Here is a 26828-nt window from a genome sequence, read left to right as displayed (position 1 = left end):
TCAGCGTTCAGTAATTAAGAAAGGCCTCAGCAAGCTTGTAAGATCAGTGGAGGGGTTTTGCAGTCAAGGTAAGTGGCTCAGATACCACTTATAGCCCATTAACTATTACTGGTATCCTATTCCATAGATGCTATCATTTTTCACTTTGTACTTTACCTATGTGCTAAACACCTAAAATTTTGAAATTTGGGCTCCAAATGTTCCACTATCATTCTCTACACTCACCTTAGCAGCTCTCTTACGTTTTTTCCACAAAATATATTTCCTTCAATTTTTTTTTTGTGTGTTATTGTCTCTAAGAGAACTATTGATTGTGCTATACAGTTAATAGTTCTCTTACTTTTCATAGCGGTTTATGGGGAACATTTAGGGACCATTTGAAAAACATATTTTTTTTTCTTCTCAAAATGTATTTTTTCTTCAGGCTGCTGCCTGTGCATCATTACGGTAGTTTACCCCGCACCCTTTCCTTGGCGTCCTTTCTCCTCATCTCCTTTGCTCTAAAAATAGCAGAATTGTTCTTGCCCAGAAGGTTGTGAGTACCCTCATAATAGCTGTTAAGTGGGTCGGAAACAATCATATATATTTTTTATGTGTCTAAAAATGTTGTGGCCTTCATTAATAAGTGTAATTAATGACTGTTACTTGTATTATTGTAATTAATACAATTGCTTTCTGTGTTGTAAATGTATCTGTACTTCTTCAATATATCACAGTTTTGCCTATATATAACCCCCAATGAATATGTCTGACCCATTAAACAGAACCTCAAGGGATTTTAATGCAGGTCAGGAAACAACTGCTTTTATTTTCCATGTTTGTTCTGCAAAACTGTTCCAGTGGACCAGATAAATCAACAATGTGTTAACTGTGAGCCACGTTTCCAAGCTGTAATTCTGTCAGTTTGCCTGGCAGACACCTACCGCCCATGCCTGTCTATAACTCAACAGAATAGCACTGTTTTTTGTTACCCTTGGAGCCTCTTTTCTTTGGCCTATTTGTACTGTGATTACTACAGATGCAAGTCTAAAAAGGTTGCGGTGGTGTTTTGGAGTTCTGGAGGGCGCAGGGAGTGTGGTCTCCTCAGGAAGCGAGGTTACCCATTAATGTTCTAGAACTTTGTTCAATCCTTTGGACTCTTCACTCTTGGCCCCTCCTCAGTCAGGGAAAAATGAATCTGTTTTCAGTCAGACAACGTCACGGCTGTAGCATATATCAATCATCAGGGAGGGACTCGGAGTCCCCTTGCCATGCAAGAAGTTTCTCACATTCTGTCTTAGGCAGACAAAAACCACTGCACACTGTCTGCTATTGCTATTCACATTCTGGGAGTGAACAAATGGGAAGCAGTTTACTTAAGTTGTCAGTAAGTACATCTAGGAGAATGGTCTCTTCATCAGGATGTGTTCAATCAACTAATCTAAGATGGGGTCTTACAGAAATAGACCTTATGGTATCCAAGCTAAATCACAAACTTCCAGTTTATTGTGCAAAGTCAAGAGATCAAGTGATTGATGCTCTAGTTTGTCCTTGGAACTTTTAACTGGCCTATCTCTTTCCCCGTTTGTTCTTCTTACAAGAATCATTGCAAGAATCAAAAAGGAACTAGTGTCAGTAATTCTCATAACTCCAGCATGGACACGCAGAACTTGTTATGCGGATCTCATTCAGATGTCATCCTCCCCTCCTTGGACTCTTCCTCTCAGGGAAGATCTGCTGTCTCAAGGTCCTCTTTATCATCTCAACCTCCGATCTCTGAATTTGACGATGTGGAGGTTGAACGCCTAATCCTCAGATTCGATAATCTCTTCGCTTCTGCAAGCCAGGAATCCGGTTACACAGAAAATCTTATCCTTAAAATTTGGAAATCTTATTTTCTTTGGTGTTCTTCTAAAGTTTTTCTTGGAAATCATTTCGAATTCTTCAGTTTTTCCAAGATGGCCCGGAGAAAGATTTATCGGCTAGCTCTTTAAAATTCAAATTTCTGCCTTGTCAGTTTTGTTTCATAAGAATTTGGCTAAGTTGTCTGATGTTCAAACTTTTGTTCAGGCCTTGGTGAGAATTCATCCTAATATTCGGCCTATTTCTCTTCCTCTGAATCTTAATCTGGTTTTATTTGTTTGGCAAGGTCCTCCATTTGAACCTATGCATAATTTGGGCCTAGAATTGTTGTCCTGGAAGGTTCTTTTTCTTCTAACCATCTATTCAGCTAGACAAGTTTCTGAACTTTCAACTCTTTTTCTTCTGATCCTCCCTTTTTGGCTTTTCATCAGGATAAAGCGGTTCTTAGAACCAAATATGATTTTCTTCCTAAAGTTGTATCTTCTGAAAACATTAACCAGGAAATTGTTGTTCTTTCTCTGTGCCCAAATTCTTCTAATTCTAAGGAACATCTTCTACACAATTTGAATGTGGTTAGAGCCTTAAAATATTTTCTTCAGGTTGCTAAAGATTTTAGTCAAATGTCCAGCTTCATTTTCCATTTTTCAGGTAATAGAGGCCACGGCAGTGACATTAGCTTTATGGCTGAAACAGGCAATATGTAAAGCTTACTTGTATGTGGGAAAACTGCCTCCAAAACGAGTTACTGCACATTCCACTAGAACTGCATCTACTTCTTGGTCTTTAAAAAATTAGGTTTCATTGGAACAGATTTGCAAAGCAGTAACTTTTTCTCCTCATACATTTTCTAAATCTTACTGTTTTGATGTTTTTTTCTTCTTCAGAAGCTGCTTTTGGCTGGAAAGTCCTTCAGGCCACAGTGTTCGGCAAAAAGAAACTGCCCTTGTTCTACCCATCCTTAACATGGACTGTCAGCTTTGGTATTTGTATTTCATGTTATTGACACCCATGGACTCTCCTCATTTATGAAAGAAAAGAGAATTTCTTTCTTTCAGAGTGAGGGGAGTCCTTGGGACCTTCCCTATTTTTTTGTAGAATCTAAGGACGACTGTTCTGTTCTTATTTGCACTTCTTAACCCTGCTTTCTGTCTTTCCTTCAATGTTTTTCTACTTCACCCCTCTGCTCAGATATACGTTAACTGGGGAGGAGTAGAGTTGGGAGGGATTGAAAGCTCTTGTGAGGGTTCTTGACCTCCACCTGCTGGCAGGAAGGATATCCCACATGTTATGGACACTTATGGATTTTCCTCTCTCCAAAAGAGAGAAATGTATTGGTTAGTATAAATTCTGTTTCTGACTTTCCTATCCCTTTTAAAGTAAGCTGCAGATCAGCTATGCACAAGTGGGAGATAGCTGAACACATTAGGTGAGTTTATAAGAGGCATATGTTTGTAGCAGCCAATCACCAGCTATCTCCCAGCAGTGATTGCCGCTGAGGATATGTACATATCCCTTTTTAACAAAGGATACAAAGAAAACAAAGTAAATTGGATAATAAAAGTGAATTTAAAGATATAGAAAAGACAAAATTGAAATGTGCATGGGTGTGTTTCAATTTGAAATAGAAGCATTTTTGCAATATACTTCCATTAGCAAAAATGTTTCTTTAAAAGTTATTACCATTTTTCTGCGGCATATGCACATATCCTGTGAGGGCACCAGTATTCCTGCTACAAGAGCTGGCAGTGGTGTGTATTTCTTCTGTGAATTTGTGTCATACAAGCCGTCTTCTCTCTGCGAAGGTGTGTTGTTTGAATACTGGTGCACAGGCCCTTTACAGGATATGTGCATATGCTGCAGAAAAACAGTAAATACCTTTTTACTAGAAGCATTTTTGCTAATCAAAGTATATTGCAAAAAGGCTTATATTTCGCATTTAAATGCACCCATGCAGGTTTCAATTTTGATCTTTCTATCCATTTTAAGAATGGCTTAAATGACATGCTGTATCTGAATCATTAAAGTTTGATTTTGAATTTCCATTTACCATTTTCCTGGTGGCTTTTTATACAGGTAGACGAGTTTAAATTAAATCTACTGTGTTTGTTTCTTTTGGGATTATTTTCCATAAGGATATGGCTGTATTCAGAGTATGTCCTCATTTCCCTCTGATGATTTTCAGCAGATTCCCGAAATGTCCTACGTAGTCTTAACCCCTTAACGACACATGTCGTACAGGGTACGTCTTGCACAAACTGGTCTTTAAAGACCAGCGACGTACCCTGTACGACGTTAGGGGTTTCAAGCAGCTGGAAGCGATCCTGATCGCTTCCAGACGCTTTCCGGTTATTGCAGTGATGCCTCAATATCGAGGCATCCTGCAATGGCATTTTCCCCATCCGATGCAGAGAGACATTGATGCCTGAAAATCGTTGGTGGGTCGGAGCCAAAGTTGGAGGCGGGTGAGCGGCCATTGATGGCTTCTTTGATTAAGAGGGGGGGTGTCGTGTGCAGGTTCGCCGGGGGCGTGCACGGGGAGGGAGCGGGTGGGAACCTCTGCACTACAGAAAAAAAAATATACTTATAAGTGGGAGAAAGGGGGGAGGGAATGGGTTAATAAAGTAGCGAAGGGATCTAGGAGGAGTCTTTGGGGGGGGCGGGGGCGGGCTACACTACAGAAAAAAATTAAATAAATATATATATATATAACACATAGAAACACCCAGCACTCACCAGCTAGCTCACAGCTAAGATAAAATCACAACTGGAAAGGTTAGTCACCGCATCTGGCCAAATGGGAAAGCTCAGGCACCACGTCAAGGTCCTTTCCATAGCCTGAGTCCCTAACACAGGCACACCATCATGCGAGCTCACAGAGCCAAACAAACTGAGAACAAAGAAGGGGTGCACAGGTGGCTGTAATCACCCATAGAAAATAGAGCTTTCCCATTTGGCCAGATGCGGTGACTAACCTTTCCAGTTGTGATTTTATCTTAGCTGTGAGCTAGCTGGTGAGTGCTGGGTGTTTCTATGTGTTGTATTACTTTTTATTTGTAATCTCCCTTGGTTCTTGCACCCATTCCGGACTGGGGTTAACTGCCTGTGGCTCTGGTGACATCACAGCTTTTTTGGAGTGCTATTTTGAGAACAAAGAAGGGGTGCACAGGTGGCTGTAATCACCCATAGAAAATACAAAACATGGAAGGGAACTGCACTCCAAGACCGGATCAGGTACACATCCTGTGACTCAGTAACATCCAGCCCTGGGTGCTAAATAGCACTCCAAAAAAGCTGTGATGTCACCAGAGCCACAGGCAGTTAACCCCAGTCCGGAATGGGTGCAAGAACCAAGGGAGATTACAAATAAAAAGTAATACAACACATAGAAACACCCAGCACTCACCAGCTAGCTCACAGCTAAGATAAAATCACAACTGGAAAGGTTAGTCACCGCATCTGGCCAAATGGGAAAGCTCTATTTTCTATGGGTGATTACAGCCACCTGTGCACCCCTTCTTTGTTCTCAGTTTGTTTGGCTCTGTGAGCTCGCATGATGGTGTGCCTGTGTTAGGGACTCAGGCTATGGAAAGGACCTTGACGTGGTGCCTGAGCTTTCCCATTTGGCCAGATGCGGTGACTAACCTTTCCAGTTGTGATTTTATCTTAGCTGTGAGCTAGCTGGTGAGTGCTGGGTGTTTCTATGTGTTGTATTACTTTTTATTTGTAATCTCCCTTGGTTCTTGCACCCATTCCGGACTGGGGTTAACTGCCTGTGGCTCTGGTGACATCACAGCTTATTTGGAGTACTATTTAGCACCCAGGGCTGGATGTTGCTGAGTCACAGGATGTGTACCTGATCCGGTCTTGGATATAGAGATATATATATATATATATATATATATATATATATATATATATATATATATATATATATATATATATATATATATATAGAGATATATATATATATATATATATATATATATATATATATATAATAAACTGGGTACTGCCAGTACCCAAAATGGCTCCAAATAAGGTAGAGGGGAGGGTTAGAGAGCTGGTTGGGGGCTAAGGAGGGACCCTACAAGATACCTTTTTATTTTAGTACTGGCAGACTTTCTGCCACTACTTAAGATGGCAGGGACAATTGTGGGGTGGGGGAGGGAAGAGAGCTGTTTGGGAGGGATAAGGGGGGGGTGATGTGTCAGATGGGAGGCTGATCTCTATACTAAAGCTAAAATTAACCCTGCAAGCTCCCTACAAGCTACCTAATTAACCACTGCACTGCTGGGCATAATACATGTGTGATGCGCAGCAGCATTTAGCGGCCTTCTAATTGCCAAAAAGCAATGCCAAAGCCATATATGTCTGCTATTTCTGAGCAAAGGGGATCCCAGAGAAGCATTTACAACCATTTGTGCCATAATTGCACAAGCTGTTTGTAAATAATTTCAGTGAGAAACCTAAAATTTGTGAAAAAGTTTGTGAAAAAGTGAAGGATTTTTTTTTTTTATCGCATTTGGCGGTGAAATGGTGGCATGAAATATACCAAAATGGGCCTAGATCAATACTTTGGGTTGTCTACTACACTAAAGCTAAAATTAACCCTACAAGCTTCCTAATTAACCCCTGCACTGCTGGGCATAATACATGTGTGGTGCGCAGCGGCATTTAGCAGCCTTATAATTACCAAAAAGCAATGCCAAAGCCATATATGTCTGCTATTTCTGAACAAAGGGGATCCCAGAGAAGCATTTACAACCATGTATGCCATACTTGCACAAGTTGTTTGTAAATAATTTCAGTGAGAAACCTAAAATTGTGAAAAAATTTGTGAAAAAGTGAACGATTTTTCTTATTTGATCGCATTTGGCGGTGAAATGGTGGCATGAAATATACCAAAATGGGCCTAGATCAATACTTTGGGATGTCTTCTAAAAAATATATATATACATGTCAATGTATATTCAGGGATTCCTGAAAGATATCAGTGTCCCAATATATCTAGCGCTAATTTTGAAAAAAAAAAGTGGTTTGGAAATAGCAAAGTGCTACTTGTATTTATTGCCCTATAACTTGCAAAAAAAGCAAAGAACATATAAACATTAGGTATTTGTAAACTCAGGACAAAATTTAGAAACTATTTAGTATGGGTGTTTTTGGTGGTTGTATATGTGTAACAGATTTTGGGGTCAAAGTTAGAAAAAGTGTGTTTTTCCATTTATTCCATATATTTTATAATTTTTTTTAATAGTAAATTATAAGAGATAATGAAAATAATGGTATCTTTAGAAAGTCCATTTAATGGTGGATAAAAAAAGTATATAATATGTGTGGGTACAGTAAATGAGTACGAGGAAAATTACAGCTAAACACAAACACCGCAGAAATGTAAGAATATCCTTGGTCCTTAAGGGAAAGATATTGAAAAATGTCCTTGTCCTTAAGGGGTTAAAAGTGTTTGTTTGTTAAGAAGTAGCTTTCAGAGTGGTGAGAACATCATTTAGGTGTCACCACTAAGCATCATTAAAAGGCTGTTTTGGACATATAGCAACTTTTAAAAGGACAATGTACACTTTGAGATTTTGATATTAAATGCTTAAAGGGACACTAAACCCAAATGTGTTATTCAATGATTCAGATAGAGCATGCAATTTTAAGCAACTTTCCAATTTACTCCTATTATCACTTTTTCTTCGTTCTCTTGCGATCTTTATTTAAAAATCAGGAATGTGAAGCTTAGGAGTCAGCCCATTTTAGGTTCAGAACCCTGGATAGCGCTTGCTTATTGGTGTCTTCATCTAGCCACCAATAAGCAAGCATAACCTAGGTTCTGAACCAAACATGGGCCGTCTCCTAAGCTTTATCTTCCTACTTTTTAAATAAAGATAGCAAGAGAATGAAGAAAATTTGATCATAGGAATAAATTAGAAAGTTGCTTAAAATGAATTGCTGTATCTGAAACATTAAATAAAAAATTGGTTTTAGTATCCCTTTAATTGTGCATAATAAAACATGTTGGAATATACTTTCATTACCCCCCCCCCCCCCCTTTTTTCTGTAATTTAAATCTGAAAATTGTGGATGTCCTGAAAATTGAAGGAGGACTTCCCATGCCTAGCCTTGCTACATATCTCCAACTAATTTGCAGTTTATCTTCTTCTCTATGCTGAGACAATTAATAGTGGTTGTCTAGACGCACATTTCGATTGGCCCCTTCAAATAAGAAAAGTAGTGGGTGGAGTTAAACCATTTAAAAACAATTGCAGCAATACACATTGTTAATCTGTTCTAATCTTCATAGTCATTTTAACCTATTGGCAGACTGCAGAGAAATACTGTAATTACAAGGTGTTTAATGTTAGAATTGTCACTCCTGCTTATATTTGTTCCTTAAAATATATTTACTTCTCTTTTGTATCTGAAGCCGTGCTCTCTTTTCTGAATTTCTTACACCCACCCAGTATTGATCAGTTCTAGGGCTCTTTTTCAGTTTGTTATATTTTCTTATATACATCACATGTATTGTAGTGTCTGCTAAAACATATTTTTTATTTGTAGAGAATTTGTCTAACTGGGAAGATGAAGACTGGGGTGCATGGGAAGATCACGAAAAAAAAGAGCCGGTAAGAGCTTTTAACTACCACTTTTCACTGCACTTAAAGGGACATTCTTATGTAATAATAACATTGGCTAACTAGAGGAATTAGAGAATCACAAGAGGCACGTGTGTAGGCACCAATCAGCAGCTAGCTCCCACTAGTGTAGGATATATGTGTATTCTTTTCTTTTGCATGATGTACCGAGTCCACGGATTCATCCTAACTTGTGGGATATTGTCCTTCCTGACAGGAAGTAGCAAAGAGAGCACCACAGCAGTGCTGTCTATATAGCCCCCCCCCTTAACTCCACCCCCCAGTCATTCTCTTTGCTGGCTCTAAGCAGGAAGGGTAAAGAGAAGAGGTGTTAAACTGTTAGTTTTATTTTATCTTCAATCAAGTGTTTGTTATTTATAAATGGTACCGGTGTTGTACTATTTACTCTCAGGCAGGACATAGATGAAGATTTCTGCCTGGAGGATGATGATCTTAGCATTTGTAACTAAGGTCCACTGCTGTTCCCACAGAAGCTGAGGAGTACAGGAAAACTTCAGTGTGAGGAACGGTTTCTTGCTATACAGCAATGAGGTATGTTCAGTCATATTTTCTGCAGAGACTGTGTTAACTCAGAAAGGCTGACAGTGTCCCCATTAGGAGAAGGGTAAGCAGTAATCCTAGTGTTATCAGAGGTTTTTACTAGCTTGCATAAAGGGTTAATTTTTTGTGGGCACTCAGTTTGTTATGTGAATTTGGGACAAACGTTTTTGTGTCTGGGAGTAACGTTTTCTGTTTTATGGGACATTTGCTTGAGGGTTCTTTGGGGTTGTTTATAACCCACATGGCTTTCAGGCAGGGATTGTTAGTTTTGTGTAGGCCCCAGCAACATCGAGTGAGGTGGACGGGGCCTACATTTATAAGCAGCAAGCAACTTCTCCTGAGGTCCTGAGAGTCTTCTGAGGGACTAATTGAAGCTTTAAACCCCATATTATCGCTTCCTAAGGGCAGGTAGGGCCACAGCAGAGCTGTGGCAAGGTGCTTCAAGGGGTTTTAACCGGTTTTAGACACTTATCAATCCGTTTTTTTCATTTGGGGGTCTATTGCTTTGTTACTTGTGGTGCAATCCTTCTAAGGCTTAGTAGGTACACTGTTAAAATTTCAGAAAAATTGAAGCAATTTTAACCTGTTTTGCAGTTTGTGTTTTTTTGTATGCCTTTTTTTCTCTTAAAGGCACAGTACCGTTTTTGCAAATTGTGTTTTTTTCATTAAATAAAGTGTTTTCCAAGCTTGCTTGCTTTATTACTAGTCTGTTAAACATGTCTGACACTGAGGAAACTCATGGTTCAATTTGTTTAGAAGCCATTGTGGAACCCTCTCTTAGAATGTGTCCTACTTGTACTGATATGTCTATAAATTACAAACCGCATATTTTGACTTATAAAAGTTTGGCAGTAGATGATTCTCAGACAGAAGGAAATCAGGTTTTGCCATCTAGTTCTCCCCAAGTGTCACAACCAGTAACGCCCGCACAAACGATTCCAAGTACTTCTAGTGCGTCTAATTCTTTCACCTTGCAAGATATGGCCTCAGTTATGAATACTACCCTCACAGAGGTTTTATCTAAACTGCCAGGGTTGCAAGGGAAGCGCAGTAGCTCTGGGTTAAAAACAAATGCTGAGCCTTCTGACGCTTTAGTAGCCGTATCCGATATTCCCTCACAATGTTCTGAAGTAGGGATGAGGGATTTGCTGTCTGAGGGAGAGATTTCTGATTCAGGAAAGATGTTCTCTCAGACAGATTCAGATATGACGGCATTTAAATTTAAGCTAGAGCACCTCCGCTTATTGCTCAGGGAGGCTTTAGCTACTCTGGATGATTGTGACCCTATTGTAGTTCCAGAGAAATTGTGTAAAATGGACAAATATTTAGAGGTAAGTGTATATTTTAATGTTTTATTATAGCCTGATGAAACAGCCCATAGGAGGCTGAGAAATGCGTCGCTGTGTTATTAAAGATTTTTATTTTATACAGGGAGTGCAGAATTATTAGGCAAATGAGTATTTTGACCACATCATCCTCTTTATGCATGTTGTCTTACTCCAAGCTGTATAGGCTCGAAAGCCTACTACCAATTAAGCATATTAGGTGATGTGCATCTCTGTAATGAGAAGGGGCGTGGTCTAATGACATCAACACCCTATATCAGGTGTGCATAATTATTAGGCAACTTCCTTTCCTTTGGCAAAATGGGTCAAAAGAAGGACTTGACAGGCTCAGAAAAGTAAAAAATAGTGAGATATCTTGCAGAGGGATGCAGCACTCTTAAAATTGCAAAGCTTCTGAAGCGTGATCATCGAACAATCAAGCGTTTCATTCAAAATAGTCAACAGGGTCGCAAGAAGCGTGTGGAAAAACCAAGGCGCAAAATAACTGCCCATGAACTGAGAAAAGTCAAGCGTGCAGCTGCCAAGATGCCACTTGCCACCAGTTTGGCCATATTTCAGAGCTGCAACATCACTGGAGTGCCCAAAAGCACAAGGTGTGCAATACTCAGAGACATGGCCAAGGTAAGAAAGGCTGAAAGACGACCACCACTGAACAAGACACACAAGCTGAAACGTCAAGACTGGGCCAAGAAATATCTCAAGACTGATTTTTCTAAGGTTTTATGGACTGATGAAATGAGAGTGAGTCTTGATGGGCCAGATGGATGGGCCCGTGGCTGGATTGGTAAAGGGCAGAGAGCTCCAGTCCGACTCAGACGCCAGCAAGGTGGAGGTGGAGTACTGGTTTGGGCTGGTATCATCAAAGATGAGCTTGTGGGGCCTTTTCGGGTTGAGGATGGAGTCAAGCTCAACTCCCAGTCCTACTGCCAGTTTCTGGAAGACACCTTCTTCAAGCAGTGGTACAGGAAGAAGTCTGCATCCTTCAAGAAAAACATGATTTTCATGCAGGACAATGCTCCATCACACGCGTCCAAGTACTCCACAGCTTGGCTGGCAAGAAAGGGTATAAAAGAAGAAAATCTAATGACATGGCCTCCTTGTTCACCTGATCTGAACCCCATTGAGAACCTGTGGTCCATCATCAAATGTGAGATTTACAAGGAGGGAAAACAGTACACCTCTCTGAACAGTGTCTGGGAGGCTGTGGTTGCTGCTGCACGCAATGTTGATGGTGAACAGATCAAAACACTGACAGAATCCATGGATGGCAGGCTTTTGAGTGTCCTTGCAAAGAAAGGTGGCTATATTGGTCACTGATTTGTTTTTGTTTTGTTTTTGAATGTCAGAAATGTATATTTGTGAATGTTGAGATGTTATATTGGTTTCACTGGTAAAAATAAATAATTGAAATGGGTATATATTTGTTTTTTGTTAAGTTGCCTAATAATTATGCACAGTGATAGTCACCTGCACACACAGATATCCCCCTAAAATAGCTAAAACTAAAAACAAACTAAAAACTACTTCCAAAACTATTCAGCTTTGATATTAATGAGTTTTTTGGGTTCATTGAGAACATGGTTGTTGTTCAATAATAAAATTAATCCTCAAAAACTCAGCTTGCCTAATAATTCTGTACTCCCTGTATATACACTTGCCTGTGTGGTATTTTCACCCATTAATTAGTTGTGGTGTCTACCATACAACTTTTTACCAATATCATCTCTGCTGGAAGTCAAGGATCACCTGTTGGGGTTTGTCTACTGGGCGACTTGTGGTTCCAGCTTGCTGGTATTGCACCTGGAGGTGCTTTGCTTCCTGTGAGTATACTCATTTGGTAACATCCTCCCTGGGCTCAAACAATACTAGGCCATGTTGGTTTGCCTTTCTCTTCTCTAGGCATATTACCTAGGCCCTCCAAGGAACTTCTATCGGATCTATAGAGAGGACCATCAGTGAGCTGGACTACTGTTCCAGCCTGCCCCAATAGCACCATCTGGGTGCTATATGTTTGTGAGTATATATATTGCCATCTGTCTACATTTCTCTTTGTTTTGGTGGTACTGGGCCATGGTGGCGCCTCTGTTTTTTTCTATTTTCAGTATCTGACCTTCAGGATGACCATCCTTTGACAGAGTGCTGCCGCCTCCATATTGGGACCTGTTTGTTCAAATGGACACTGACATACAAATAGCAATTGTTTAGTATACTGTGTTGGGTGTTCCACTTTCTGATACTGTTTGTATTCATTGCCATAATATTCTATTGTGATTTTTTTACATTGCTTACTTCATAATTGTCAATTGCGAATTGGGAGGCGCACCCTAAAGGGTGTGGTGTGCAATTGTGTACACCACTCTCTACATTATTAAATATTTAGAGGTTCCTGTTTACACTGATGTGTTTCCGGTCCCTAAGAGGATTTCGGACAGTGTTACTAAGGAGTGGGATAAACCAGTTATTCCGTTCTCTCCCCCTCCTGTTTTTAAGAAAATGTTTCCCATTTCTGACACCATAAAGGACTCATGGCAACGGTCCCTAAGGTGGAGGGAGCTATTTCTAACCTGGCTAAGCATACAACTATACCTATTGAAGACAGTTGTGCTTTCATTGATCCTATGGATAAAAAATTAGAGGCGTTCTTACGCTGTGTAGAAGACCTTTTTACCATGGGAGTGATCTGCCCAGTTCCAAAAGCAGAACAGGGGCAGGGGTTCTACTCCAATCTGTTTATAGTTCCCAAAAAGGAGGGAACCTTCAGACCAATTCTGGATCTCAAGATCCTAAACCAATTCCTAAAAGTTCCTTCTTTCAAGATGGAGACCATTCGGACTATCTTACCATTGATCCAGGAGGGTCAATATATGACCACTGTGGACTTAAAGGATGCGTATCTGCACATTCCTATCCACAAAGATCATCACCATTTCCTCAGGTTCGCCTTTTTGGACAAGCATTATCAGTTTGTGGCTCTTCCTTTCGGGTTGACCACGGCGCCGCAAATCTTCACAAAGGTGCTAGGGTCCCTTCTGGCGGTTCTAAGGCCACGGGGCATAGCAGTGGCGCCTTATCTAGACGAGATTCTAATTCAAGCGTCGTCCTTCCAACTAGCCAAGTCTCACACAGACGTAGTGTTGGCCTTTCTAAGGTCTCACGGGTGGAAAGTGAACGTAAAAAAGAGTTCTCTTTCCCCCCTCACAAGAGTTTTATTTCTAGGGACTCTGATAGACTCGGTGGACATGAAAATATTTCTGACGGAGGTCAGGAAATCAAAGATTTTGTCCACCTGCCGAGCTCTTCATTTCATTCCTCGGCTGTCAGTGGCTCAGTGTATGGAGGTAATCGGACTAATGGTAGCGGCAATGGACATAGTTCAGTTTGCTCGCTTGCATCTCAGACCACTGCAACTATGCATGCTCAATCAATGGAATGGGGATTATATGGATTTATCTCCTCAGATAAATCTGGATCAAGAGACCAGAGACTCTCTTCTTTGGTGGTTGTCACAGGATCATCTGTCCCAGGGAATGTGTTTCCGCAGGCCAGAATAGGTTATAGTGACGACAGACGCCAGTCTTCTGGGCTGGGGTGCAGTCTGGAATTCCCTGAAAGCTCAGGGTTTGTGGACTCGGGAGGAGGCTCTCCTACCGATAAATAGTCTGGAATTAAGAGCAATATTCAATGCTCTCCAGGCATGGCCTCAGGTGGCTTCGGCCAGATTAATCAGGTTTTAGTCGGACAACATCACCACTGTGGCTTATATCAATCATCAGGGCGGAACAAAGAGTTCCTTAGCGATGATAGAGGTCTCAAGGATAATCCAATGGGCAGAGGCTCACTCTTGCCATCTGTCAGCGATCTATATCCCAGGTGTAGAGAACTGGGAGGCAGATTTTCTAAGTCGTCAGACTTTTCATCCGGGGGAGTGGGAACTCCATCCGGAGGTGTTTGCTCAGCTGGTTCGGCTGTGGGGCACACCAGAGTTGGATCTGATGGCGTCTCGCCAGAACGCCAAACTTCCTCGTTACGGCTCCAGGTCAAGGGATCCTCAGGCTGTACTTATAGATGCTCTAGCAGTACCCTGGTCGTTCAACCTTGTATATGTGTTTCCACCTTTCCCTCTCCTTCCACGTCTGATTGCCAGAATCAAACAGGAGAGAGCATCAGTGATTTTGATAGCGCCTGCGTGGCCACGCAGGACTTGGTATTTGCAAGCAGTGGTGCCTTCCGTTTAGGTTCCTGTCTTGTCCCTCCCTTCATCCGTGTCCTAAAGCTTTGGTATTGGTATCCCACAAGTTAGGATGAATCCGTGGACTCGGTACATCATGCAAAAGAAAACAACATTCATGCTTACCTGATAAATTTCTTTCTTTTGCGATGTCTATTCAAGACAGATAGTATTTTTTTTATGTAACCTTCAGTCACCTCTGCACCTTATAGTTTCTCCTTTTCTTCCTTGGCCTTCGGTCGAATGACTGGGGGGTGGAGTTAAGGGGGGAGCTATATAGACAGTTCTGCTGTGGTGCTCTCTTTGCTACTTCCTGTCAGGAAGGACAATATCCCACAAGTTAGGATGAATCCGTGGACTCGGTACATCGCAAAAGAAAGAAATGTATCAGGTAAGCATAAATTTTGTTTTTCAACAAGGGATACCAAGAGAACAAAGCGCATTTGAAAATAGAAAGCACAGTACTTTCTGTAATCAACCGTTCATTCTCTTTTTCCTCGATATGGATTGACTAGTTGTTACTGTATACGATTTGAAAGTTTGTTGAGGATAATATTGCTTTTTAACAGTTCAATCTGAACATGGTTCCAGAACTAAAAGATAATACCTGACAAAAGTCAAAACATCTTCTGTATAATTGGTCATTTATAATTATAAATCAATTTTTAGGTGTCAACACTCTCACATATTTCTAAAGCTAGTTAAGTTTTTTAGGAATAAGAGGTATTATATAAAAAATCGACTATAATGATATAGCTAATCTTACCCATGCCATCTATGCCTTTGTGTGTTCCTCCTCCAATTGTTGTAGTTCTCCTGTCTCCTATGTGACGCCGAGAGACTTAGCCTAAGTGGGTTGCATCAACCAATAGAACCAAACTTTTTGAAATACTTCTACTGTCCCCAAGATTGTTGCTGCTGTTTTGTGTAGTGAGTATGTCATTTTAAATTTGTCTATTTCCTCCTGCCATGTCGGTGTCCCTTCCTTCCAGTATCTAGCAATACTTATTCTCGTTACAGTGCAAAGTATCCTAATGAAAGTGTTAATATGTGTATGGAAATTTGGGAGTGGCATATTCAAAAGTCCTTGAGACATGGTTAGTGAGATGTTATCATCCAGTAATGTGCTGAGGTAAGTGGATAGTCTAGTCCAAATCCTAGCAACCTCAGGGCATTCCCACCACATGTGTGCATAGGTGCCCACCTCTTCACATCCCCTGTAGCAATTTCTATTTTTTCCCTCCACAAAATGAGAAGTTTTCACTGGGGTCAAATACCATCTAAAGATGGATTTTAAGCTATTTTCCCTTAAGTCTGCACTGATCAGACTTCTACAAGAGGAGTAAAACACCTCGTACCATTCTTGCATATCTAACGTAGTTCCAGTGTCTGTTTCCTACCTAAGCATTAGGTGTGATTTAGTATCCTTTGCCGTGTTTTGGAGTGCTATATAGAGTTGTGAAATGGCTTTTTTGGCCTAGTGCTAGAGCTACAAATTCTCTCCAGAGGAGTACTGATCTGGTTATGCATGTGTGATAAAAATTTGCTCAAGGCAGACGTGAGCTGTAGGTATAAATACTACTTGAGAGAGAGCGGTGCCAACCTATCTTGCAACTGGTTAAATGTTAATAGTTTATTTTGTGTCAACATATCTCCTGCTCGGTAAAGGCCTTTATTTTTCTTGTTAAGTGTATCCAGTCCACGGATCATCCATTACTTGTGGGATATTCTCCTTCCCAACAGGAAGTTGCAAGAGGATCACCCACAGCAGAGCTGCTATATAGCTCCTCCCCTCACTGCCATACCCAGTCATTCTCTTGCAACTCTCCACAAAGATGGATGTAGTAAGAGGAGAGTGGTGTATTATAGTTAGTTTTTTAACTTCAATCAAAAGTTTGTTATTTTTAAATGGTACCGGAGTGTACTGTTTCATCTCAGGCAGCATTAGAAGAAGAATCTGCCTGTGATTTCTATGATCTTAGCAGAAGTAACTAAGATCCACTGTGGTTCTCACATATTCTGAGGAGTGAAGTAACTTCAGAGGGGGAATGGCGTGCAGGTTTTCCTGCAATAAGGTATGTGCAGTTAACATATTTCTAGGGATGGAATTTGCTAGAAAAATGCTGCTGATACCGGATTAATGTAAGTTAAGCCTTAAATGCAGTGATAGCGACTGGTATCAGGCTTATTAACAGAGATAGATACTCTTATAAAAGTGTAATATAAAACGCTTCCTGGCATGTTAATCGTTTTTATATATGTTTGGTGACAAAACTTATTGGGGCCTAGTTTTTTTCCACATGGCTGGCTTGATTTTTGCCTAGTAACAGGCTTTCCACTGTTGCAATATGAGTGGGAAGGGCCTATTTTAGTGCTTTTCTGTGTAGATAAAAATACTGACAGAGACATTCAGCTTCCTTCTGCATGATACAGGACATCTCTGAAGGGCTCAAAAGGCTTCAAAGTCGTGTTTGAGGAGGGTAACAATCACAGTAGACTGTGGCAGTTGTTGTGACTGTGTTTAAAAAACGTTTTTGTCATTTATTATTCTGTTTTTGTTATTAAGGGGTTAATCATCCATTTGCAAGTGGGTGCAATGCTCTGCTGACTTGTTACATACACTGTAAACATTTTGTTAGTGTAACTGCCTTTTTTCACTGTTATTTCAAATTTTGTCAAAATTTGTTTCTCTTAAAGGCACAGTAACGTTTTTTTATATTGCTTGTTAACTTGCTTTAAAGTGTTTTCCAAGCTTGCTAGTCTCATTGCTAGTCTGTACAAACATGTCTGAAGCAGATGATACTTGTTCATTATGTTTAAAAGCCATGGTGGAGCCCCATATGAGAATGTGTACTAAATGTATTGATTTCACCTTAAACAGTAAAGATCAGTCTTTATCTATAAAAGAATTGTCACCAGAGGTGTCTGTCGAGGGGGAAGTTATGCCGACTAACTCTCCCCACGTGTCGGACCCTTCGCCTCCCGCTCAAGGGACGCACGCTAATATGGCGCCAAGTACATCAGGGACGCCCATAGCGATTACTTTGCAGGACATGGCTGCAATCATGAGTAATACCCTGTCAGAGGTATTATCCAGATTGCCTGAATTGAGAGGCAAGCGCGATAGCTCTGGGGTTAGACGAGATAGAGAGCGCGTAGATGCTGTAAGAGCCATGTCTGATACTGCGTCACAATATGCATAACCTGAGGACGGAGAGCTTCAGTCTGTGGGTGACGTCTCTGAATCGGGGAGACCTGATTCAGAGATTTCTAATTTTAAATTTAAGCTTGAGAACCTCCATGTATTGCTTGGGGAGGTATTAGCTGCTCTGAATGACTGTGACACAATTGCAGTGCCAGAGAAATTGTGCAGGCTGGATAAATACTATGCAGTGCCGGTGAGTACTGATGTTTTTCCAATACCTAAAAGGCTTACAGAAATTATTAGTAACGAGTGGGATAGGCCCGGTGTGCCCTTTTCCCCACCTCCTATATTTAGAAAAATGTTTCCAATAGATGCCACTATACGGGACTTATGGCAGACTGTCCCTAAGGTGGAGGGAGCAGTTTCTACTTTAGCAAAGCGTACCACTATCCCGGTTGAGGACAGTTGTGCTTTTTAGATCCAATGGATAAAAAATTTGAGGGTTACCTTAAGAAAATGTTTATTCAACAAGGTTTTATTTTACAGCCCCTTGCATGCATTGCGCCTGTCACTGCTGCGGCGGCATTCTGGTTTGAGGCCCTGGAAGAGGCCATCCATACAGCTCCATTGACTGAAATTGTTGACAAGCTTAGAACTCTTAAGCTAGCTAACTCATTTGTTTCTGATGCCATTGTTCATTTGACTAAACTAACGGCTAAGAATTCCGGATTCGCCATCCAGGCGCGTAGGGCGCTATGGCTCAAATCCTGGTCAGCTGATGTGACTTCAAAGTCTAAATTACTCAACATTCCTTTCAAGGGGCAGACCTTATTCGGGCCTGGTTTGAAAGAAATTATTGCTGACATTACTGGAGGTAAGGGTCATACCCTTCCTCAGGACAGGGCCAAATCAAAGGCCAAACAGTATAATTTTCGTGCCTTTCGAAATTTCAAGGCAGGTGCAGCATCAACTTCCTCTGCTTCAAAACAAGAGAGAACTTTTGCTCAATCCAAACAGGCCTGGAAACCTAACCAGTCCTGGAACAAGGGCAAGCAGGCCAGAAAGCCTGCTGCTGCCTCTAAGACAGCATGAAGGAGCGGCCCCCTATCTGACAACGGATCTAGTAGGGGGCAGACTCTCTCTCTTCGCCCTGGCGTGGGCAAGAGATGTTCAGGATCCCTGGGCGTTGGAGATCATATCTCAGGGATATCTTCTGGACTTCAAAGCTTCTCCTCCACAAGGGAGATTTCACCTTTCAAGATTATCTGCAAACCAGATAAAGAAAGAGGCATTCCTAAGCTGCGTACAAGATCTCCTTGTAATGGGAGTGATCCATCCAGTTCCGCGGACGGAACAAGGACAGGGGTTTTATTCAAATCTGTTTGTGGTTCCCAAAAAAGAGGGAACCTTCAGACCAATTTTGGATTTAAAGATCCTAATCAAATTCCGTCATTCAAGATGGAAACTATTCGAACCATTTTACCCATGATCCAAGAGGGTCAGTACATGACCACAGTGGACTTAAAAGATGCCTACCTTCACATTCCGATTCACAAGAATCATCATCAGTTCCTGAGGTTTGCCTTTCTAGACAGGCATTACCAATTTGTAGCGCTTCCATTCGGGTTGGCTACAGCCCCAAGAATTTTTACTAAGGTTCTGGGCTCACTTCTGGCGGTCCTAAGACGGCGAGGCATAGCGGTGGCTCCTTACCTGGACGATATCCTGATACAGGCGTCAAGCTTTCAAATTGCCAAATCTCATACAGAGATAGTTCTGGCATTTCTGAGGTCGCATGGGTGAAAAGTGAACGAAGAAAAGAGTTCTCTATCTCCTCTCACGAGGGTTTCCTTCCTAGGGACTCTAATAGATTCTGTAGAAATGAAAATTTACCTGACGGAGTCCAGGTTATCAAAACTTCTAAATGCTTGCCGTGTTCTTCACTCCATTCCGCGCCACACGGTGGCTCAGTGCATGGAAGTAATCGGCTTAATGGTAGCGGCGATGGACATAGTGCCATTTGCGCGCCTGCATCTCAGACCGCTGCAATTATGCATGCTCAGTCAGTGGAATGGGGATTACACAGATTTGTCCCCTCTACTAAATCTGGATCAGGAAACCAGAGATTCTCTTCCCTGGTGGTTATCTCGGGCCCATCTGTCCAAGGGTATGACCTTTCGCAGACCAGATTGGACAATTGTAACAACAGATGCCAGCCTTCTGGGTTTGGGTGCAGTCTGGAACTCCCTGAAGGCTCAGGGTTCATGAACTCAGGAGGAGAAACTCCTCCCAATAAATATTCTGGAGTTAAGAGCAATATTCAATGCTCTTCTGGCTTGGCCTCAGCTAGCAACACTGAGGTTCATCAGATTTCAGTTGGACAACATCACGACTGTGGCTTACATCAACCATCAAGGGGGAACCAGGAGTTCCCTAGCGATGTCAGAATTCTCCAAGATAATTCGCTGGGCAGAGACTGACTCTTGCCACCTGTCAGCGATCCATATCCCAGGTGTAGAGAACTGGGAGGCAGATTTTCTAAGTCGTCAGACTTTTCATCCGGGGGAATGGGAACTCCATCCGGAGGTGTTTGCTCAATTGGTTCTCCGTTGGGGCAAACCAGAATTGGATCTCATGGCGTCTCGCTACAACGCCAAGCTTCCTTGTTACGGATCCAGGTCCAGGGACGCAGAAGCGGCACTGATAGATGCTCTAGCAGCGCCTTGGTTCTTCAACCTGGCTTATGTGTTTCCACCGTTTCCTCTGCTCCCTCGTCTGATTGCCAAAATCAAACAGGAAAGAGCATCGGTGATATTGATAGCGCCTGCGTGGCCACGCAGGACCTGGTATGCAGACCTAGTAGACATGTCATCCTTTCCACCATGGACTCTACCTCTGAGACAGGACCTTCTAATAAAAGGTCCTTTCAATCATCCGAATCTACTTTCTCTGAGACTGACTGCATGGAGATTGAACTCTTGATCCTATCAAGGCGTGGCTTCTCTGAGTCGGTAATTGATACCTTAATACAGGCACGAAAGCCTGTCACTAGGAAAATTTACCACAAGATATGGTGTAAATATCTTCATTGGGGTGAATCCAAGAATTACTCATGGAGTAGGGTTAGGATTCCTAGGATATTGTCCTTCCTCCAAGAGGGTTTGGACAAAGGATTATCAGCTAGTTCTTTAAAGGGACAGATTTCTGCTCTGTCTATTCTTTTACACAAGCGTCTGGCAGAAGTTCCAGACGTTCAGGCATTTTGTCAGGCTTTAGTTAGAATTAAGCCTGTGTTTAAACCTGTTGCTCCTCCATGGAGCTTAAAATTGGTTCTTAAAGTTCTTCAAGGGGTTCCGTTTGAACCCCTTCATTCTATTGATATCAAACTTCTTTTATGGAAAGTTATTTTTCTGATGGCTATTTCCTCGGCTCGAAGGATCTCGGAGTTATCTGCCTTACATTGTGATTCTCCTTATCTGATCTTTCATTCAGATAAAGTTGTTCTGCGTACAAAACCTGGGTTTTTACCTAAGGTGGTTTCTAACAAGAATATCAATCAAGAGATTGTTGTTCCATCATTATGTCGTAATCCTTCTTCAAAGAAGGAACGTCTTTTGCATAATCTAGACATAGTCCGTGCCTTGAAGTTTTACTTACAGGCTACTAAAGATTTTCGCCAAACATCTAACCTGTTTGTTGTTTACTCTGGACAGAGGGGAGGTCAGAAGGCCTCTGCAACCTCTCTTTCTTTTTGGCTTCGGAGTATAATCCGTTTAGCCTATGAGACTGCTGGACAGCAGCCTCCTGAAAGGATTACAGCTCATTCTACTAGAGCTGTGGCTTCCACCTTGGCCTTTAAAAATGAGGCCTCTGTTGAACAGATTTGCAAGGCTGCAACTTGGTCTTCCCTTCATACTTTTTCCAAATTTTACAAATTTGATACTTTTGCTTCTTCGGAGGCTGTTTTTGGGAGAAAGGTTCTACAGGCAGTGGTTCCTTCCATTTAAGTTCCTGCCTTGTCCCTCCCATCATCCGTGTACTTTAGCTTTGGTATTGGTATCCCACAAGTAATGGATGATCCGTGGACTGGATACACTTAACAAGAGAAAACATAATTTATGCTTACCTGATAAATTTATTTCTCTTGTAGTGTATCCAGTCCACGGCCCGCCCTGTCCTTTTCAGGCAGGTCTAAATTTTAATTAAACTACAGTCACCACTGCACCCTATGGTTTCTCCTTTCTCGGCTTGTTTCGGTCGAATGACTGGATATGGCAGTGAGGGGAGGAGCTATATAGCAGCTCTGCTGTGGGTGATCCTCTTGCAACTTCCTGTTGGGAAGGAGAATATCCCACAAGTAATGGATGATCCGTGGACTGGATACACTACAAGAGAAATAAATTTATCAGGTAAGCATAAATTATGTTTTTCCCATTTGTCCAACTGTTTCCCAAATTCCGCTGGAATAAGATATCTTATTGGCATTTTAATGGAGAAGTCTGGCAACAGCTGTTTCTGTTTCACTAAAGTTTTCCAATGGTAATTTGAAAAACTTGTAACTAGGGGGCAATTTCGATTCTCATGCCTGAGTAGATATTTGCCCCAAATCAAGTCCTCCGGTGAGTTATAGTCTCCCAGATCTGACTCCAGTCTAGTCCACATTATGTCAGTATATATAGTTCCTAGTAATGCAGTTTGGGCTATCCTAGAGGCATTATCATAATCTAGTAGGTTGGGAACCCTCAAGCCTCCTAGTTGTCTATGCCTAGTTAGCGTCTGGAGAGGAAATCTTGATTGTTTCTTGTTGTTTATGAAGTGGGTGAACTCTGATTGTTGTGATTTTAGGTCTTTACTTGGGACTGGGATAGGTAGTGTACGGAATAGATATAAAATTCTCTGAAGAATGTTCATCTTAAGTGCAGATATTCTGCCATAATAAAGATTAGTGAGGGATGTCAAAGGTTTGGTCAATGTCAGTAGGACATCATCCGCAAATAGGGTTATTTTGTAGTCATTTTTTTTAACCTGTAGTCCGGTAATGTCAGGAGATTGTCTGTCTGTTACAAGCCGCCAGAGGTTCCATGCATAGGGCGAAAAGTAACTGGGATAATGGGCAACCCTGTCTCGTACCATTTTTTTATATTTAGAATGTTAGATTGGTGTCTTGCTGCTCTGACTGTTGCAGTAAATATTTTGCAAAGCATCAACAAAAGGACCCTTAAATCCCATCTTATCTAAGACTTTAAACATGTATACCCAATCAATTCTATCAAATGCCTTCTCTCTGCATCCAATGATAGGACCAGAGAAGGCGTTTTTGTCTCGACCAGATGGGCAATTGTTGTTATTATACGTCTAATATTATCCGGAGCTTCTCTACCCGCCACAAACCCATCCTGGTCTGCGTGTATTAAGTCCGGTAGAATAATTTTTAACCTATTCGCTAAGACTTTGGTAAAAATCTTTAAGTCCTGGTTTATAAGGGATATGGGTTTATAGCTGGCGCACCATTTCAAATTTTTCCCTGGTTTGGGTATGACAATAATTCTAGCCCTGAGAAGGTCCATAGGTATCTCACATCCCTGCATGATGTGGTTGGAGAATTTAACTATTTGGGGTATTAAAGAGGATTTAAATAGTTTGTAATATTCTCCCGGGAGACCATTAGGACCTGCCCGGTTTTAAATCTCTTATTGCCTGCTGTATTTCATCAACAGTAATTGCTCGGTTTAAGTTATCTCTGTCAGTGTCTAATAAGGAAGGCAATTGCGCTTTGCGAAATAATTCAGTTAGTAGGGATTCAGTCTGTGGGGAATGCGTTACTTTAGTTCCGTCGTATAAGATGCTGTAGTATTGGGCAAAACCGTCAGCAATCTCTTGTGGGTGGGTAGTCATAGTACCATCTTGTTCCTGAATTTGGGTTATCGTAGCTAATCTAATTTTCTCGCAAATTTTGTGTGCCATGTATCTATCCGGCTTGTTGGCATAGATATAATAGTTTGTCTTAAGTCGAAATGCCGCTCTAACCGCCTGATCATTAAGGATATTGGCAAGTATCTTGCGTTTGTCTTGGAGGTGTTTGAATATATTTTTAGAGTGTGTCAGTTTATGCTGTTTTTCCAGGGTGTCTATCTCTTTTTGAAAGTTTAGTCTCAGAGTATGAAGTTTTTTGTTAAAAATAGATTTTTCTTTTATAAGTAGACCCCTTAGAAAAGTTTTGTGGGCTGCCCAAGTTGAAACAGGATTATTAGTCGTCCCTGTATTGATCTCCCAGTATTCCGTCAAATGTCGTGTGATGTTATCTTTGACTATTGTTTTTTTTAAACATGACGGGTCATACGTCCATGTTTTAGCTCTCCAGTTCGAAAGTTAACTAACTTATGTTGTACTATTGAGTGATCCGACCATACACATGAGTGAATGGTGGATACAGTAAGAGCGGATTGTAGTATTTGGCTGACAAATATATAATCTAGTTTTGTGTATGATTTGTGTGCTGCTGAGAAATATGTAGTATCTGTAGTATTATCATAAAGTGCCGCCCAGGAGTCTATTAGTGAATGTGTAAGTAAGTAGTCTTGTATCACCCTGATCAATTTATGTTGTTTATTCTTTTTCTTGGTGAGTGAGTGGAGATGTTTTCTAGAGCTTTGTGCTTAGTCTACATTAAAGTCTCCAGTCAGAATTATCCTGGTCTGAGACCATCCCGTTAGAAGATGTGTCACTTGCCTAAAGAAGGTGTCTTGCTTTTCATTGGGGGCATATATATTGCAGAATAAGATATCAGTATCCTGAAGACGTCCTCTCACCATTAGGGATCTACCCTCCCTTTCCTCTATGGTCTCTGTATGCACAAAGGGCAGGGAAGAGTGTATGTATTGAGACCCCTCGTTTTTTGGCGTCAGTTGTAGCATGGAAATGGTGTGGGAAGTCTCTAGTCCAGTATCTGGGTATTTGTGATTTTAAGAAATGTGTTTCCTGGAGAAAGATCACATTAGCTCCTAAGGATTTGTACTGTGTAATTGCTGTCCTACATTTACTATCCAAATTTAATCCTCTGGCGTTATGTGAAATCAAATTAACTGCCCAAGAATTCATTAAGAGTAAGGGGTGTAGGGTTACTTGTGTAGTTAATGTTCTTTATGGGAGTTGTATATTTAGGGGAATGAACACTATCTTGCTTAATTACAATCAGTCTGGAGTGTGTTGGTAGACGGCATGGGTTCTAAGTCTCCTCAAGTTGTGTGACACAATTAAAAAACCTAAATGACCATTATATAACAGTGACCTAAAAAACATAATAAATTTACAGCATGAACAGAACCATGCAGAGCCTCCTACGTAACAGGGGGAGAAGTTTGGCGGCCATATCTGCCGCTGTTAACTAAAAGTTCATTAAAGATTAGCCACCTAACGTTAGTGTTATTGAAGATGGGATGCGGTGCAGGCTCTTTTTTTTTTTTTTTTTGCTTGATCTAAGGTATGGGATAAAGTTTTCATTGGTGTTGACTGTCCCTTTAATGTGTCTGCAGGGTATTTTACTGTGTTTGTTAAACTAGCCACAACGGGCTTCTGGAGAAAGTGGCAGTTCAGTGGGCTAGCTTCCAGTCCCTCCCCTCTTATTATTTATTATTGGCACAGTAAGAGGGTACATGCTTCCCCGCTGCTCACCAAGATCGGGTGTATGATATACTCATTTGCGTGTCTCTTTATTTTCTTGCTGACATCGACTCTGCAGCCACTCCACTCTGATCGTAGTAGGTTTTTCGTCAAGATGACGGATTAGCTACGCTGTGAGTTGCGTATGTTTTCTGCATGGCTCAGCCCGTTCTCATATTGCAGCTTGTGTTAGGCAAGTTTACTGCCTAGAAGTTTAGGCAGATCCCCCTCTACAAGATCAGTTAGCCAACTTCCACTTAAGCCTATCTTAGCTAATTTTCACTACTTTGCATGCACGGAGCTCAGTGATTAAGCGTCCATCACTTTGCTCCTCCAGGCTCCGCCTCTATAGAAGTGAATTTAACCCTTTGGCTGCTAAGCCATTTCAGACCTGGGTGCTAATATTTTTTTATTATTATTATTTTTTAAAACTTTTTTTTTTTTTTTTTTTTTTACAGACCCCCAATACTTACACTGTTGGAAAGGTAAGGCAATTACCTTTCCAACAATGGGTCTTGGGGGTCTGTAGATGCTTAGATGCCTAAGCTACAGGCTTCTAAGCAGCATGCCCCCTTCTCCTATACTTAAAATTGTTAAGTATAAATAAAGTTGTGCGGTGAAGTCATCACATAATTGCGCGTGACATAACTGCGCATCACGTGAAGCCCCGGCGATGCCTGTCACTCTACAGGCACGATCGCCGGGGTAGGAGCAGTAAGGAGCCCCCAGATCCCCCTCAAGGTGGAAGAGTGCTCATGACGACTCTGAGCCGTCATTAGCACCAGAGTGAGAAACTCTGTCAGCTCAGAGCCATCATTAGCACTCAAAGGGTTAAAGGGACTCTGAACCCACATTTTTTCTTTCATGATTCAGATGGAGCATGCAATTTTCTAATTTACTCCTATTTTTTCTTCATTCTGTTGCTATCTTTATTTTAAAAGCAAGAATGTAAGTTCAGAAGCCGGACCATTGTTGGGTTTAGTATCCCTTTAAAAGTGTCTATCTGAATCATGCAAGTTTAATTCTGACTTTCCTATCCTTTTAACACTTTAGCTCCATTATTTATTTTGCCCCCTTTTCTGTAATTTGTCCAGTTCTGAAAATTGAAATCCAGATTACACAAGCCTAACCTCAGCACAAATCTGTCTATAATTGGCTTCAGCAGATATTATAAGAATACAAACTGCAAAACAATGGAGATTTTTTCAGACAGAATGACTGTGGCTACCCTTGTGTACTCCAGTAACGAGTCTGAATTGGCTCCTCCAAATAAGGAAAGTGATGGGGGACGATTGGTCATTAAAAACTATTGCAGCAAACTAGGCATTAATGGATTAAAACAAATGTTCACACACTTCCAGCATGCTAATTTTTTGCAAGACTATGGAAACATCTTATAACAAGTTGTT

The 26828-nt window shown here is 41.2% G+C and overlaps 1 protein-coding gene across 1 annotated transcript in view; it reads left to right on the top strand.

The window, feature by feature from the left end:
• RAB3GAP2 (RAB3 GTPase activating non-catalytic protein subunit 2) overlaps positions 1-26828 on the top strand; it is a 470453-nt gene that overhangs the window by 11261 nt on the left and 432364 nt on the right. Inside the window, 1 exon segment of the mRNA XM_053712514.1 lies at positions 8407-8471. Within this exon segment, the coding sequence (XP_053568489.1) occupies positions 8407-8471 (65 nt within the window).

Source organism: Bombina bombina, chromosome 4 (assembly GCF_027579735.1).
Source record: "Bombina bombina isolate aBomBom1 chromosome 4, aBomBom1.pri, whole genome shotgun sequence".
Classification (NCBI taxonomy): Eukaryota; Metazoa; Chordata; class Amphibia; order Anura; family Bombinatoridae; genus Bombina; species Bombina bombina.
Note: the sequence above shows the minus strand (reverse complement) of the source record. Positions and strands in the feature narration are given on the sequence as shown.